Source organism: Oncorhynchus nerka, linkage group LG28 (assembly GCF_034236695.1).
Source record: "Oncorhynchus nerka isolate Pitt River linkage group LG28, Oner_Uvic_2.0, whole genome shotgun sequence".
NCBI lineage: Eukaryota > Metazoa > Chordata > Actinopteri > Salmoniformes > Salmonidae > Oncorhynchus > Oncorhynchus nerka.
In genome coordinates, this window is record NC_088423.1 from 50,614,944 (window position 1) to 50,633,076 (window position 18,133).

Consider the following 18,133-nt stretch of genomic DNA (forward strand, 5'->3'; position numbering starts at 1 on the left):
TGGAAAGATCCACCAGCTGCTGAGGCCTGAGGGCAGGACAAATAGGCTCCTCTGCAGGACACTGTCCAGAGAGAGCTATGGTTATAGTGTCTGCATGGGTTATGTTTAGAGAGACATCCATAATGTCTTCATGGGATGCTTTACCCTTACTCTGCCCCTCCCCCACGTCAAGCCCTTTACAACCCATAATGAGGCCATAATGGATACAATGCAGCCCTTCTGCCCATAGAGCTGCATTCAGCTGAGCCACCAAATTGTGAAGGGAAATGAATCAGCGAAGCATAAGTGGCATATTTAATTACTGCTCACTGCCTGGAAAGGAGACAATAATGGCCTCTGCGAATTCCTCATGTCACTTGCTTCCAGACCACGTGCTTTGGCCTCCATATATCAGAAATGATTATTATTGCATTTCTGCATGTGTGTGTACATTACATTGATGTGTGTGTGTGTGTTTATGCACATTCTTGAATTACATTTCAATTCACTCCTTGAATTGACTGAATAGGAATTTGAATTGTTATGGTTATCACGAAATAAATCCGTAATAGCAACAGTATTTCATTTTCATTAGCCAGTATTATGTTTTGCCCACTTATTGTCCCGATTGACAGATTCGGGTCCACTTTCAAATGTAAATATGATGTTTTATTCCATTTCCTGCATTCTCAGTAACAGATCTATAATGAACTCAGTCGTATTGTCTTGGGAATGCGAGGTAAATCGTTTCGATACAAATGACTACTACTAAAACAGACTGTCACTGTCTGTCAGAGATGCAGTGTGGACTTAGAACTTTGTCAACTCGATACTGCCATTCGACATGTGCAAGACGCGAAAATGCCACTGCATGAGGCCATGGAGAAGGAATCGTTGAATTTTAATCAACTGTGTACGTTTGAGAGCTTCGAGGAAGTGTGGAATCATTACGGTTATAAGAGTGTCTTCCAAGACGTGATAGAACGGGAGTTCTCAAGGATTAAAGGTACATTGGGCTACTTTTTGCGTGGGGTTTATGTTAAATTAAACTGGTTTAATGCAAACCGGTGATGTAACATAGGTCTGCCTACTGTATATGTTATGCAGGGACAAATCTGCCATAGATAATGTAAATACATAAATAAATGCACACAAACATATTTTAAAAAATGTATTCATGATTTAAATAATTAACCACACTTTCTTTCATTTCATTCATTTATATTATTTCTTAATTTATTTATGTATTTCTTCCTTTGTGGGTGGTATATAACACACCATTGGTTGATCAATGCCACGGCGTAAATAACAAGGTTGCCAACAAACAACGCATACGGAGTTGTATAGCGGCCGAATAAAATACCGGGTAGGGTGGGCTGTTTCATTAAGGTTTCACTCACCACGTTTATTCCGAAAAATGTCTCTGGTAGCCTATGGACAAACATTAAGAATAAGCTATGTGGTGAATTGCTGCCTATTCGGCAGATAGTTAGCTAGGTGAATTGATCATGCTACTTTGTATGCCTTGTTTGTTGTCAACCTTGTACTTTACAAAGTTTTTGGAACAGATTCCTGTTGGAACGTTCCACAAATTATACCCACCCACGTGCTGTGACATTGATCAAGCAATGGTGTGTTAGATACCACCCACAGAAGTTTGATGGAAACCTCCTCATGATATTGGAGGAAGAAATACAAAAAATATATTAATTAATCAAATTAATTAAAGTTTGAACAATTAGATAAATAATTGAATACGTACAGATATGTAGAGAATATTAATTTTAGTCAGTGTTTTTGTATTTGCTTGCTCATTTTAAAAATTATGTGTGGATTAATTCATTAATCTATGTGTGCATGTATTTATTACTTTATTTAATTATAATTTCAGCAGGTTTGGTCCTCCGTAATATGTTGTTGTGTTCTTATGACAATGTTGTTATTAGATGCACATAAGTGATTACCCTGCTGAAAAAACAAGAAGGATGTGCTTGGGGCCTGCAATTCAGGGCATTCCTGCATGTGGGTGTTCTTTTGGTCAATGTTTAAGCTACGACTCCGATACACAGGCCGGAAGCGGGGGCGACACTGGTAGTTATCTATCCAGGACACCACGAGAAAGTGTTCTTTGCCCCCCACCCGCCGAGCACTGCTTTCCTGCAGTTCTGTTAACGTTACACCGAGGGCAGGTTCTCGGAAAAGCTGGGGTCGAAAGACACTGTGTACTAGCTAGCTAGGACCCCAGTACACAGGCGGGAGGCGGGTCGACACCCACCGGTAATTAGTTAGCTAGGACACCTGTAGACAGTGTCCTTCACCCTCACCTGACAAACACTCCTTTCCCACAGTTCTGTGATGTATCTTTGTGTAATATAATATTAATTAATCACTCAATGTACATGCACAAACACAACAAACAAAAAATATATTGAAACAAACAATTATAAAAATGAAACCACAGTAGAGACTGCTGGGGAATATGATAAGATGGGTGTGATCAGACCAGATTGACCAGCTAGACCATCACAGACCAGCTTGTTTACAAGCATCACCAGTATAAGCTGGTATGTGTCCAAAATACAGCAAAGGCTGTTCACCAGCAAAACCAGCAAGACCATGTTGGTATACCAGCATCACCAGCATAAACTGGTATGTGTCCAAAACACAGTGAAGGCTGGTCGCCAGTGTCCAAAACACAGCAAAGATTGGTCACCAGCTAAACCAGAGCGACCATGCTGGTCAGACCAGCTTGACTAGCATCATACCAGCACTGACCAGCTTGTTTTTTAGAACAGTTTTTTTCAGCAGGGTATATCCAGATAAAAACTATTTGCCGAGATTTCTCTAATTTCAAAACCAACTTTTTGACAGGCATTACATACCTGGATCATGCTGGAACAACACTATATCCTGAGTCATTGGTGAGAGAATTCTATCAGGATATCTGCACGAATGTATATGGTGAGTATTTCCTCACATACCAAATATAATTAGCTGCAACTGATATAATGTACTGAATTGTTACAAGTGTAAAAAGTCATTTAATTAAAGGGGAAATCTGGGATTGCTAAATACATTTTTGGACTATTTATGTAAATTATGCTCTTGTTTTTATTAACAAGTAATGTATTGGCCATTGCATGTCAATTGTACAATACTATTGCCATTCAAGCGTATTATTATCACTGTTTATTAAGAATTGACCTTTTTAAAGATGGTGAATGGTGTATGCCAAGTCAGGGCAAGTCATTTTAGGATCCCCATTCTCCTTATTCATGGAGAGCTACTTGTTGAGGTAACAAATGATTTTCCACTAGTTTAGTTCCGAACAGAACCATACTTATTTTTCATTCCATTCCACTGCTCCGACCAGTTCTACGTCATACCTTTCAGACCGTCAGTATGGTTGACAGTATAGTATGGGTTATATCCCTCACGTTCCACACAGGTCGAGTTATAACAACAAAGTCACACCAGTGACCTGACAGCATGGGAGGACATGCCCCAGTGTTCATATAAAACGGCAGACCATGCTCTACCATGCACTGTCTCTTATTTATTCTCGCAAATTCAGCGGTGCTGTATAGCACAAGTTGACTGCTCCGCTGCTCCCGTTGTTCAGATTGCATCTTCCCAGGTCCCGGTAGGTAAACTCTGTGTGAGTTGTGTGTATTGTCAGCCTGTCACCAACAGCCTGTGACCTGTGTGTCAGAGCGCAAAATTTGCCCTCCGATGCTGTGTGACAGCTCTCCCCTACCTATCCCTTTTATCAAAGGATATCGGGCTTTCTTGTGTTGTGCTGACTTAGCCCACCAGCTAGTTTATATGTGTGTGTTGTCCACCGTACTCCGGTGCTAACCTTGTCAAGATATCCTCCATTGCTATGCTCGTTATCGAGGCCACCGGGCACTAGTCGTCCTTCGACTATTTAAAACTCGAATGGGTCACTTCCCTAGATAACCGCATCTAGGAAGGTTGTTAGCCTAGCCAGCTATAAGACGTGAGATTCGCATTGCCTTCCCTAGGCATCCCTCTCCCCAGGTATTACTGACATGCTAGTCTACCAACTCCACTGTGTGTTGTCAGCTTGGCTTACCAAACGACAGCCATTCATGTGTGTTTCACATAAATAAGCTTACCTTTAAACATATCTCTCCAGCTCCAGCACAGTGGCCATAGCTAGGCTCACCTAAAATGATTTTGCAGGGGCCGTACAACTCCCGCCAGATTATTGTAGCTCTCTACCTTTTACTGTATATTGCGCTAGCTGTTGTAATACAGTCCCCGGTTACTATTATATTAGTTAATGATTTAAGTAATATAATAGGTGAAAAAGGTAAAAAAAATAAGAGCCTCACTTGGAAGGTCGATTCCTTATCCTCTGAGATAGAGCAGAAAAAAACGATTTTGAATTCCCTCAAGCACCCTGAGTCGGGGCCCTCTAGCACCCTCCAGGATGGGGGACGCAACAGAGGACTCAGATAGCCGTGATGATGACCTTCTCTCCACTCAGGCATCCAACCGGCACTTTAGTGACCTGGATGTTTACATTTACATTTACATTTAAGTCATTTAGCAGACGCTCTTATCCAGAGCGACTTACAAATTGGTGCGTTCACCTTAAGACATCCAGTGGAACAGCCACTTTACAATAGTGCATCTAAATATTTTAAGGGGGGGTGAGAAGGATTACTTTATCCTATCCTAGGTATTCCTGAAAGAGGTGGGGTTTCAGGTGTCTCCGGAAGGTGGTGATTGACTCCGCTGTCCTGGCGTCGTGAGGGAGTTTGTTCCACCATTGGGGGGCCAGAGCAGCGAACAGTTTTGACTGGGCTGCGCAGGAACTGTACTTCCTCAGTGGTAGGGAGGCGAGCAGGCCAGAGGTGGATGAACGCAGTGCCCTTGTTTGGGTGTAGGGCCTGATCAGAGCCTGGAGGTACTGAGGTGCCGTTCCCCTCACAGCTCCGTAGGCAAGCACCATGGTCTTGTAGCGGATGCGAGCTTCAACTGGAAGCCAGTGGAGAGAGCGGAGGAGCGGGGTGACGTGAGAGAACTTGGGAAGGTTGAACACCAGACGGGCTGCGGCGTTCTGGATGAGTTGTAGGGGTTTAATGGCACAGGCAGGGAGCCCAGCCAACAGCGAGTTGCAGTAATCCAGACGGGAGATGACAAGTGCCTGGATTAGGACCTGCGCTGCTTCCTGTGTGAGGCAGGGTCGTACTCTGCGGATGTTGTAGAGCATGAACCTACAAGAACGGGCCACCGCCTTGATGTTAGTTGAGAACGACAGGGTGTTGTCCAGGATCACGCCAAGGTTCTTAGCGCTCTGGGAGGAGGACACAATGGAGTTGTCAACCGTGATGGCGAGATCATGGAATGGGCAGTCCTTCCCCGGGAGGAAGAGCAGCTCCGTCTTGCCGAGGTTCAGCTTGAGGTGGTGATCCGTCATCCACACTGATATGTCTGCCAGACATGCAGAGATGCGATTCGCCACCTGGTCATCAGAAGGGGGAAATGCCCAACATTGCGAAGGAAAGGGGCCAACCAGTGTTGTAGACATATTCAGTCTCAATGCTAAAGATGGGTTAGAGGAGTCATTCCAAGGCTCTGATCAAACTCTTGCCCACTACGGCAAGGATCGTAGGATGCTACCTACCATGGGCGACACAAAACAATATGGGCTGGACCATATGCCTAAGGTGGATGAATTCATAGCAGACCTGGATCTCTGCAGCCTGAATGATGTATCTCCTCAGGCATTTGCAATCATGACTAGCGAGCTAGGCAGACTGATGTCCACCGTGGTTGTGACTCGTCGCCAGGTCTGGTTCGCCCAAGCCCCAATGTCCAATGACTCCAGGAGGATGCTGAGAAAGCTCCCAGTGGTCCCCGTAATGCTCTTCAGCCCCACGGCTGAGTGCGCCATCAAATGTACAAAACAGCTGAGTCAGGCAACACCGCTGTGGAACGCACAGCCCAGAAACCAGGCATCACAGAGTCGGGGCAGAGGGAGGCTTGACGCACGTCAACCTTGCCGCTCTAACTCAGCCCAGCCCTACACATGCCATTGGCCCTACCACTAGCCTAAAACAGGTGCTCGCCAGCCCAAGACGGCGATGCAGCCCCAAGAGGCCGTGGCCATGGTCAGCCCCCCCCCCCTCAAACCCCACAAACAGATGTGGGGGCATAAACTGAATGGCGGGGGTCGGCCGTTGGACAATTTACCCAGCAGCACCGGACTTACTTCCCACCAAAGCACAGACACAGCTGGTCTGACTTCCTGTAGTGCGCCATGGCATGCATATTGCATTTGAGGGAACGGACTGGACACAGGAGATTTGCTCGCTCCTCCTCCGCATTCTGGAAAGGAGGGGGGCAGTAGGCCTCCAGCTCGAGGGCTTGATTGATGTGAACGGGTGATAAAACCTTAGGCAAAAAGGCTGGATTGGGCAATAATGTCACACCTAGGTCATCTGCCTTCCTTTTTAAACCTCTGAAAACTATATATTTTTTACATTTAGCTCTACATTAAATTACTTCAACTATCAGTGTTGATAGAGCAGCTTGCCATGGAGCAGGTAAGGGATTTAATCTGTACAGGAAGTCGTTAACAGCTCATTTTATTTTGTCTTAACAGCATGGTTTAATCATAATGAAATACAAACACATACACTATGATGCCAGTCACAGTGTAGGGCGTGAGATGCAACATAAAGAGAGGATGGGGGAAGCTTGCCTTGAAGTGCTGGGCATCTTGTTATGACATACATTATCTGAATAAGGCCCACAGAATTATGCCTACAGCGGGGCGACTTCTATGGAGAACCTTGAACGTTTTTGAACTTCCGAGTTGGTTTAACGTTGGACCAGAGCAAACATTAACTAGCTAACTAACAAGCTTGTTGTGTGTGCAGAGCAGAACTATAATTAAAAACACGTCTTAGCTTTTTGTAGTTAATAAATACAATGTGAAATGTGATAACTATAGGTTCCTTAACTACCATTGAAAAAATTAATCCATTCTTTTAAACATCTCTCCCTAATTTCTGAATAATGCGTGTAACCTTGCAAAACCTTGAAAAAATGGCTGGAATGTAAAATAATGTTATTAACTGGTTCCCATTCTTTTAAAATAACTGTTCTGGGGTATAGATCACTTGTGTTTCCGGTTCGGGTTCTGTTCCTCAAATCATTTCCTTTTCTGGTTTTATTCCCTGTTACTAAGCTTTAGCTCTGCCGAACTCAGATTTGTTTATAGGCGTTTTGCCCTGTGTTTGTTTGACTTAGTCCTCTGTACAAGTATTTTTGTCAACAATTCTTTCCTAATACAGACTGTTCACTTTGTAAATACTCAACTTTGTATCCAGTCTTCTTCATCACTGCCTGACCCTTTTGTATCCAGTCTTCTTCATCACTGCCTGACCCTTTTGTATCCAGTCTTCTTCATCACTGCCTGACCCTTTTGTATCCAGTCTTCTTCATCACTGCCTGACCCTTTTGTATCCAGTCTTCTTCATCACTGCCTGCCCTGCACTGTAAATAAATACCTCCTATTTTTGAGCCTGGTTCCTCTCTAGGTTTCTTCCTACGTTCCTAGCCACCATGCTTCTACATCTGCATTGCTTGCTGTTTGGGGTTTTCGGCTGCATTTCTGTATAGCACTTTGTGACATCTGCTGATGTCTTTATAATTACATTTGACTGATTGATTTGCACCTGAACTTCCGACTCAGAGACTGTTGCTGCTCCACACCAACTAAATAGGCTGCTGGGTCCTCTATCTTCAAGGCCCAGTTTAGTTAAAATTAAGTTTTCCTGTGTTTTGTATCATATTGTACAACAGCTGATGAAACTAACACTGTACAAGTGTGAAAACATTTCGTCGATGTTATCTCCTGATAGTTGCTGGTTGAAAATGCATTTTACACAGGACCTTTTAAATCAGACTATGTGCATGTGCTGGTGTTTGGTTTGCCTGGTGACATCACCAGGCTTTAAATAGGTTAATAGACCAATAACAAAGAGTTCCAAACCTCTTTGCCAATAACAGCTAGTTTTAAGTTTCCCCCTCACTCATTCCACTCCCAGACAGTTCTAGCAAAATTCTAGCTTGAGAAATAGTTTCAATATATTCTTCTAATATTTTTGTTTTTAGGCAACCCTCACAGCCATAACCCCAGCAGCAGACTGACACATGACACAGTGGAGCATGTCAGATACAGGTAAGCCTCTCCTTTCACAGAAATAATTCGTCACCATTATACCATCCTAATGAATGTGACTGTGTGACCACTAATTTATGCCCTCCTATTGAGGACATGTAACTGAACGGAAATGTATTTTCTTGCAGGATATTGCAGCATTTTAACACCACTCCTGACGAATACTCAGTGATTTTCACGTCTGGCAGTACGGCAGCTCTCAAATTAGTCGCTGAGAGCTTTCCCTGGAGGCCTCCCACTGCTGCGGAGCCAGCCAGTCAATTCTGCTATCTGACCGATAACCATACCTCAGTGGTTGGTATCAGAGGAGTTATTTCAGCACTGGGAGTAGTTTCTCTACCTGTCTCCCCCGAGGAGATAGAGGCCAGAGCCAAAGATGTGGACCAGAGTGAAGGTAGCAGTTGCCAGACACCACACCTCTTCTGTTACCCAGCACAGAGCAATTTCTCTGGCAGAAAATACCCTCTGGGGTACGTGAGGGGCATCCAGGCGCGGCAGCTCTACCCAGCGTGTGATAGCAAGGGCCGGTGGTTCGTCCTGCTGGATGCTGCCTCTTTTGCCAGCTGCTCTCCTCTGGATCTGCAGGAGCACTCAGCTAACTTTGTTCCCTTCTCCTTCTATAAGATGTTTGGCTTCCCCACAGGTTTAGGGGCTCTCCTGGTCCGGAATGATACAGCTGCCCTCCTAAGAAAGACGTATTTTGGTGGGGGGACAGCAGCGGCCTACCTAGCAGGGGATAACTATTATGTGCCAGCGTCAAATATGTCTAGCCGGTAAACTATTGCATGAGCTTTGAAATGTAATAATGCACGTGTAAATGAACAAATATGATTTATGAAGTTGAGTGATCAAGGCTTAGAGAGAGAATATTTTGTGGGATTCTTTTTTTTTGTGATACATCTTGTGGTTTTGTTCTCGATTAAGGTTTGAAGATGGCACCGTCTCTTTCCTAGACATCATTGCTCTAAATCATAGTTTTGATTCTCTCCACACGCTCACAGGTATGTACATGTGAATCATTTAAAAGACATGGATGAAACAAATAGTGAAGCATCAATATTCATCACTATAATGCATCAATATCATCTGTCGTTACATGAAGTATCAAAGTAAGAACTCCGAATGTTAAATCATTTTCAAATGGTTGAGTGGTTGTTCATTAAATCAATTTGACAGAAATCTTTTAACATCAGTAAGGAGAGGACCAATATTCAACAGAGATTGAAATGAGTCAATGAAACCCTTCTGCTATTGTATTGCAGCTCAGTATCATTTTCTTTCTCCTTCAGGAGGTATGGACAAGATCCAGCTGCATACATTTGGTTTAACACGCTATACCTACATGTTGCTGTCTAGTCTTTGCCATGGCAACGGACAACCGGTTGCTCAGATATACTCCGACAGTGAGTTTGAGAACCCGAGCACACAGGGAGCCATCCTCAACTTCAACTTGATGGACTGTCATGGACAAATGATTGGATACTCTCAGGTCCACTCAAATTAGCTTATTTTATTTACTGTGCCCAAGATTTTTGTTGCATTTCACACATCCACACAGAAGTAGATTCATAATTAACAAAGCCTAAGTGTGTTATGAATGCATTATATTTTTTTTGTCTTACATTTCTTCTGATTGATTTAAATGTCTAGCCATTTTCCATTTTCTCGTCTCCTCAGGTGGACAAGCTGGCTAGTCTTTTTAATATCCATTTGCGGACAGGTTGCTTCTGCAACGCAGGTGCCTGTCAGCTCTTCCTTGGCATCACCAATCAAGTGGTGAAGAGCAACCTACAGGTGAGCAATGAATTGTAAGTGTCATTGCACATGTGTTTGTGCAAAAGACAATAAAGATCATTCTTCATCTTAATATACTGTTGTCATGTCCTCTTCTGGGTTCTTCAAGGCGGGTCATGTCTGTGGAGACAACATAGACCTGGTAGACGGCCGTCCAACGGGATCTGTGCGTGTATCTTTCGGCTACATGTCAACCTTCCAGGACTGCCAAAACTTCCTGAACTTCGTTGCGGACTGCTTTGTGGAGAAACCAGTGAAAGTGGACCAAGATAAACTAGACAGACTGAAATCGAACACCTCTTCTAAAGGTTCCAGTCCATGTCTGCTCACCATGCTTACCAATGGTAAACCTGACCACATAGGTGAGAGAGAGCATGCATCTACAGATCTAGTTGTGAACCAACGTGGAGGGAAGGCCATCACCAAAGATGCAAAGAGCCATGAGAAGGCCCAGACTCTGACTAACATTTACATATATCCAATCAAATCCTGTGCAGCGTTTGAGGTTTGAGCACATTTCACTTTTAATATTGTTTGGCTGTCATTAAATCTACAATGCAAATGATTAGGGTTCACCAAATACCCATATTATGATTTGATAAAAAATATCAAAAACCTATTGTTGGATATTAGTTGTAAGAAGTACTATTTCATCAACTAAACACAATTACGATATGTGTGTTTGCCTAGCAGTACAATTGATTGGTTTCTCATTTCTTCGGTGTTTTGATTGTGATATGTGTTTATGCAGGTGACTGACTGGCCAATGGGTGCTCTGGGTCTGCTCCATGACCGGGGCTGGATGGTGGTGAATGGTAATGGAGTGTGTCTGAACCAAAAGAGAGAACCAGGCTTATGCCTCATTCATCCACAGATCTACCTGCCCTCAAACACACTGCTCCTGCAGGCCTCAGGTCAGACATCTATATAGTCAGTTCCGAAGGTTGTGGCACCCCTGACAAGGATGTGCAAAAAAGACTATAAAATAAATGATTCAAATCTGAGCTATATTATATAAATAATGTATGCACTCAGTACTTACTGTATGTCACTCTGGGTAAGAGTGTCTGCTAAAATGTAAATGTTGTATGCAAATGTTTTTTTATTATTATTTTATACTAATACAATTGCCCAGAGAAAGACATTTTGTTTAACAAGTAATAATGTTTTAGGCACCCCTGTTTTCAATACCTTCCCATACCTCACCCTGCAAGGATAACAGAGCTGAGCCTTTTTTTTGTGTGATTGGAGAACACATTGGAAGGGATCTTAGACCATTTGTCCATACAGAATCTTTCCAGCTCCCTGATATCCTTCATCTGCGCTTATGGACTGCCCTCTTCAAATCAAACCACAGGTTTTCAATGGGTCTAAAGTCCTTAGACTGAGATGGCCATTGCAAAATGTTTATTTTGTGTTCAATTAACCATGTATTATTTAGTTTTGATGTGTGCTTGGGGTTATTGTCTTGCTGAAAGATCTACTTGTGACCAAGTTTCAACCTCCTGGCAAGGGCAACCAGATTTTTGGCTAAAATGACCTGGTACTAGATAAAGTTCATGGTGCCGTTGACCTTAACAATGGCCCCTGGACCGGTGGAAGCAGAATAGCACCATAACATCAAAGATCTCCCTTTGCCTCCAGAACAGCCTGAATTTTTTTATGGTATGGAAACATTGTTCAATTGGTATTGAGGCACCTAACGTGTGCCAGAAAAACATTCCCCACACCATTACAACACTGCCACCAGCCTGTACTGTTGACACCAGGCAGGATGGGGCCGTGGACTCATGCTGCTTACACCAAATCCTGACTCTGCCATCAGCATGACTCAACAGGAACCTAGATTTGTCAGACCAGGCAATGTTTTTTCACTCCTCAATTGTCCAGTGTTGGTGATCGCGTGCCCACTGGAGCTGCTTTGTCTTGTTTTTAGCCTTTAGGAGTGGAACCCGGTGCGGTCGTCTGCTGCAATAGCCCATCCATGACAAGGACTAACGATTCCGTTCTGCACACCACTGTTGTACTGCGCCATTATTTGCCTGTTTGTGGCCTGCCTCTTAGCTTGCACAATTCTTGCCGTTCTCCTTCGATCTTTCATCAACGAGCTGTTTTCGCTCACAAGACCACAGCTGACTGGAAGTGTTTTGTTTGTCGCACCATTCTCGGTAAACCCTAGATAGACACTGTCGTGCGTGAGAAGTAGAGGATGCCGGCCATTTCTGAAATACTGGAACCGGCACGCCTAGACCGACAATCATGCCATGCTCAAAGTCACTTAGGTCATTCGTTTAGCCTATTCTTACGTTCAAGCGAACTGTAACTGAATGCCTCTATGCCTGTCCGCCTGTTTTATATAGCAAGCCACGGCCACGTGACTCACTGTCTCTAGGAGCGAACCATTTTCGTGAAAGGGGTGGTGTACCTAATAAACTGAGTATATATATATATACAGTGGGGCAAAAAGGATTTAGTCAGCCACCAATTGTGCAAGTTCTCCCACTTAAAAGATGAGAGAGGCCTGTAATTTTCATCATAGGTACACTTCAACTATGACAGACAAAATGAGAAAAAAAATCCAGAAAATCACATTGTAGGATTTTTTATGAATTTATTTGCAAATTATGGTGGAAAATAAGTATTTGGTCAATAACAAAAGTTTATCTCAATATTTTGTTATATACCCTTTGTTGGCAATGACAGAGGTCAAACATTTTCTGTAAGTCTTCACAAGGTTTTCACACACTGTTGCTAGTATTTTGGCCATTCCTCCATGCAGATCTCCTCTAGAGCAGTGATGTTTTTGGGCTGTTGCTGGGCAATACGGACTTTCAACTGGAGATCTTTCAACTGGAGATCTGGAGACTGCCTAGGCCACTCCAGGACCTTGAAATGCTTCTTGCGAAGCCACTCCTTCGTTGCCCGGGCGGTGTGTTTGGGATCATTGTCATGCTGAAAGACCCAGCCATGTTTCATCTTCAAGGCCCTTGCTGATGGAAGGAGGTTTTCACTCAATCTCACGATACATGGCCCCATTCATTCTTTCCTTTACACGGATCAGTTGTCCTGGTCCCTTTGCAGAAAAACAGTCCCAAAGCATGATGTTTCCACCCCCATGCTTCACAGTAGGTATGGTGTTCTTTGGATGCAACTCAGCATTCTTTGTCCTCCAAACACAACGAGTTGAGTTTTTACCAAAAAGTTATATTTTGGTTTCATCTGACCATATGACATTCTCCCAATCTTCTTCTGGATCATCCAAATGCTCTCTATAGCAAACTTCAGACGGGCCTGGACATGTACTGGCTTAAGCAGGGGGACACGTCTGGCACTGCAGGATTTGAGTCCCTGGCGGCGTAGTGTGTTACTGATGGTAGGCTTTGTTACTTTTGTCCCAGCTCTCTGCAGGTCATTCACTAGGTCCCCCCGTGTGGTTCTGGGATGTTTGCTCACCGTTCTTGTGATCATTTTGACCCCAAGGGGTGAGATCTTGCGTGGAGCCCCAGATCGAGGGAGATTATCAATGGGCTTGTATGTCTTCCATTTCCTAATAATTGCTCCCACAGTTGATTTCTTCAAACCAAGCTGCTTACCTATTGCAGATTCAGTCTTCCCAGCCTGGTGCAGGTCTACAATTTTGTTTCTGGTGTCCTTTGACAGCTCTTTGGTCTTGGCCATAGTGGAGTTTGGAGTGTGACTGTTTGAGGTTGTGGACAGGTGTCTTTTATACTGATAACAAGTTCAAACAGGTACCAAAGAAGAAGTTACAGGTCTGTGAGAGCCAGAAATCTTGCTTGTTTGTTGGTGACCAAATACTTATTTTCCACCATAATTTGCAAATAAATTCATAAAAAATCCTACAATGTGATTTTCTTTCACTCATTTTGTCTGTCATAGTTGAAGTGTACCTATGATGAAAATTACAGGCCTCTCTCATCTTTTTAAATGGGAGAACTTGCACAATTAGTGGCTGACTTAATACTTTTTTGTCCCACTGTATACATTTATAAAATGTTTTATTGTGACACATCAGTTATTCAGCAGCACCCGTCAAATACATTTCAGTAACACATTTTCAGAACTGTTCTAAAAGAGTTCCTCTTCTCTCTCAGGAATGAACACTATTTGTGTCCCTTTGAAAAACCACAGCGAGCCACCCCAGAGTCATAGGGTGTGTCAAAACATGGTTTGTGGTGACAGGTGAGTTGGCTTTTTTATTAAACTACTAGCTATGTCTTTGTAGAGTAGGCTTGAAAGACATGTATCATCAGAATGACAAGTTTAATTTTGACGCATTTTCCCACAATCATTGGTCTGCCACTGAGTATTTTTTTCAATACTTTTTAGTCACCTTCAGATGTTATAACAGATCATTTAAAATAAGGATATTTGACCATCCCCTTGATTCCGAAATGTTGTAATGGTTGTTATTGTATTCTCTCCATCCCAAGGGTGGAGACAGTGGACTGTGGCGATGAAGCTGCATCATGGCTCTCAGAGTTCCTTGGACAGCCTTGTCGTTTGATAAGGCAAAGTCCTGATTTCAGTCGCGTCATGAAAAAGGGCCATGAAAAAGGTGAAAGGGAAATGTCCTTGGTAAACTTAATTTCAGATGCAATACTAGAGTATCATTTGACATTTTAGTCATTTAGCAGACGCTCTCATCCAAAACGAGTTAGTTAGTGCATTCATCTTAAGATAGCTAGATGGGACAACCCCATATCACAGTAGTTATCAGCAAAGTCAGTTCGAGGTGAGGAGGGGATTATTTAAGATACTCTTTGAAGAGGTAGGGTTTCAGGTGCTTTCAGAAAGATGGGCAGGGACTCTGCTGTCCTAGCTTCAGGGGGAAGCTGGTTCCCCCATTGGAGTGCCAGGACAGAGAAGAGCTTGGACTGTGCTTAGTGGGAGCTGCTATCCTGTTGGGGTGGGAGGGCCAAGAGACCAGAGGTGGCGGAACGGAGTGCTTGGCTTGGGGTGTAGGATTTGAGCATAGCCTGAAGGTAGCGAGGGGCAGTTCCTCTTGATGCTCTTGTAGACAAGCACAATCCTCTTGTAGTGTATGCAAGCTTCAACTGGAAGCCAGTGGAGTGTGCACAGCAGCGGGGTGACTTGGGAGAACTTGAAGGTTGATAACCAGGCAGGCTGCAGTGTTCTGGATAAGTTGCAGAGGTTTGATGGCACAAGCATGGAGCCCAGCCAACAGCGAGTTCCAGTAGTCCAGACAGCAGATGACAAGTGCCTGGATTAGGACCTGCGCCGCTTCCTGTGTGAGGCATGGTTGTACTCTGCGGATGTTGTAGAGGATGAACCTGCAAGAGCGAGTCACTGCTTTGATGTTTACAGAGAACGACGGGGTGTTGACCAGGGTCACGACAAGGTTATTTGCACTCTGGAAGGGCAACACTGGGAAGTTCCCAAATGTGACGGAGAGTTCTTTGAGAAGGCAGGCATTCCCCGGGAGGAGCAGCTCCGTCTTGTCGATGTTGAGAGAGGGAGGAGCATTTAGCAGAATGGAGAGATGATAGGATAATAGAGGAGAGAGTAGTGGGAAAGAGACTGAAGATTGTGATGGCGCATGACCATCTGGGTAAGCCCACGCACTTGGGAGCCAGGCCCACCTACTGGGGACCCAGACCCAGCCAATCAGAATGAGTTTTGTCCCCACAAAAGGGCTTTGTTACATAGAGAAGTACCCCCCCCCCCCCCAGACGATCCCACAGCTGAAGAAACCAGATGTGGAGGTCCAGGCTGGCGTTACACTTGGTCTGTGGTTGTGAGGCCGGTTGGGAGTTCTGCCAAATTCTCTAAAACGAAGTTGGAGGCAGCTTATGGTAGAGAAATGAACATTACATTCTCTGGCAACAGCTCTGGTGGAAATTCCTGCTGTCCTGTCAGCATGCCAATTGCATGCTCCCTCAAAACTTGAGACATCTGTGGCATTGTGTTATGTGACAAAACTGCACATTTTAGAGTGGCCTTTTATTGTCCCCAGCACAGGGTGTGCCTGTGTAATGATCATGCTGTTAAATAAGTTTATTGATATGCTACACCTGTCAGGTGGATGGATTAACTTGAAAATGCTCACTAACAGGGATGCACACAAATGTGTGCACAGAATGAGAGAAATACACATTTTGTGAGTAATGAACATTTCTGGGATTTTTTTTTCTTCTGCTCATGAAACATGGGAACAACACTGTTGCGTCTATATTTTTGTTCAGTATATTTTGTATGCCTGAATGTTGGAATTTTCTTTGCCCTCTTAAATGTATAATGACTTGCCCCAGAGATCTCGTCCACTGCCCTCTCATTGGTGAATGAAGCCCAGTACCTAATAGTCAACCGTGCCAGTGTCGATTTGCTTCAGAGACATATCACAAACAGGTATAGTATAACATGTTATTATTGCCTGAGGGCCTCGCTCATTCTTGGTGGAGGACATTTGAAATTTGTGACATACTAAATTCTGCATTATAAAATGGGTTGTTTGAATCCTGGATGCTGATTGGTTGATAGCAGGGAGTTTATTCACAACAATCCCCAGGTAATGTCTGTTAACAGTTACATTTGAATTATCAATTATTTTTTAATAATGTGAGCCATCCTTTTTTGCTTGTTCCTTGTGGTCCATCTAACCACTGTGGTACAGACAGGAATCCTCTGATGACCATCAGCCTCTTGACACCCAGACGCTTATTAGTCGATTTCGGGCCAATTTAGTCATCTCTGGAAAGGAGCCATTTGAGGAAGATGATTGGTCACACTTGATTATTGGAAATACCCATTTCCAGGTGAGGATGCAGATCATAAACGGGGACACTTATTACTGAAATGGTAATGAAAAGCTATAACTGCATCATCTCTTTGTGATGTGTAGGTGGCAGGTCGGTGTGGCAGGTGCCAGATGATCGGGGTTGATCAGAGCACAGGAGCCAAGACCAAGGAGCCTCTTCTGTCTCTCTCTGCCTATCGCAAGGGGAAGGTCAGTGTAAAACAACTGCTGCAGTGTGTATGTGTGTGACAGAGAGAGAGATTGAGAGAGAGAGAGCGGGGAAGTTGTGTTTAATTTCAGTATGTGACAATATCTTCCAGGGTGTGTAGCGTTTTTTCCTATGACACACCATCTGACTTACTATTGGGTGGACTGCATTTGCAACGGTCTGTGTTATTGACCTTAGAATAGGAGGTAGCCAGAGTACATAGAAAACAAAGAAAAATCACAAAGAAAGCACACAGCAAAGTACACAATATCCTTTATCCCCAAATGACCCATTTTGGATACAATGTCCATTTTGCCCATTCAGTAAGTATGCTGTAAATGTGTTCTGATTGTTTTTTAGGTGACATTTGGTGTGTACCTGGTTCACCAATCACTGGAAGACTCTAATTCTACCCTATCTGTTGGCTCGTCTGTAAAGTCTGAAATGTCATGATAAGGTTACCAATTCCAGATGTGTTTTCGTTTGTCTGGACCGTGAACATTTTTAAGCAAACATTGCGTGGAATACAATTTAAATGTATTTGAAGTGTTTGCATATTGCTAGACAACCCAGGAAATAACAGAGCTCATTCAGACTGAAGTGTAAATCAATTACTGAACCTTTTAAGTTTACATGATTTTAATGTTTTGTAAATAAACAAAACTGTATTTTGGTGGGTTTATCTTTGAAAAACTGATTTGGTTAACTTCGTCCTTAAACATGTGGATTAAGTATGTTTGCTTACCCAAATAAAAACAGGATTTTTCTGTGTTTTATATATATTTCCACACTATGAAGTTGGAATAATACTGTGGAATAGTGAGAATGATGATAATGCCCTTTTAGTGTAAGAGCTGTTTGAACTGACTGCCTGAAATTTCAGGCTGTTTTGGTGGGGTGGAGTTTTGGCCTTGCATGGTGATGTCACCATGCCCGACTAATTTGGCAGTAAATTAGTCAATAGACCAATAAGAAAGTTCCAAACCTCTCTGCCAATAAAATCTACTTTTCAGTTTTCCCCTCCCCACTCAGACCACACCCAGACAGTCCTAGCAAAATTCTTGCAGTGAGGAATTGCCCTTTAAAAACGTCTGAATTCAACCTTTAACCCGGGTGCCAACTTTTAAAAATGTATCACACCATTCCCAACCATGTT

The 18,133-nt window shown here is 43.4% G+C and overlaps 1 protein-coding gene across 2 annotated transcripts; it reads left to right on the forward strand.

The window, feature by feature from the left end:
- The first annotated feature begins 730 nt into the window (after positions 1–730).
- On the forward strand, positions 731–17,753 carry LOC115113373 (molybdenum cofactor sulfurase-like). 2 transcript variants are annotated; one of them, XM_029640935.2, is made up of 16 exons: positions 734–985; positions 2,851–2,940; positions 8,134–8,200; positions 8,329–8,594; positions 8,844–8,973; positions 9,125–9,201; positions 9,490–9,689; positions 9,878–9,994; positions 10,104–10,499; positions 10,746–10,908; positions 14,107–14,194; positions 14,446–14,570; positions 16,285–16,381; positions 16,647–16,788; positions 16,875–16,979; positions 17,338–17,753. In XM_029640935.2, exons 1-16 carry the CDS (start codon positions 841–843, stop codon positions 17,428–17,430), a joined length of 2,301 nt encoding a protein of 766 aa, XP_029496795.1. In that variant the 5' UTR covers positions 734–840; the 3' UTR covers positions 17,431–17,753. The 2 variants fall into 2 exon arrangements, with proteins under 2 accessions (XP_029496793.1, XP_029496795.1); XM_029640933.2 differs by having other exon boundaries at positions 731–985; positions 8,329–8,973.
- The last annotated feature ends 380 nt before the right edge of the window (positions 17,754–18,133 follow it).

What these genes read in the sequence shown, in the direction of transcription:
- LOC115113373 (XM_029640933.2), top strand. Translation starts at nt 841, where the DNA reads ATGCCACTGCATGAGGCCATGGAGAAGGAATCGTTGAATTTTAATCAA. An exon ending in GGAGTTCTCAAGGATTAAAG is followed by an intron (nt 986 to 2,850) that starts GTACATTGGGCT and finishes ACTTTTTGACAG; the next exon opens with GCATTACATACCTGGATCAT. An exon ending in TTCTCTCCACACGCTCACAG is followed by an intron (nt 9,202 to 9,489) that starts GTATGTACATGT and finishes TTTCTCCTTCAG; the next exon opens with GAGGTATGGACAAGATCCAG.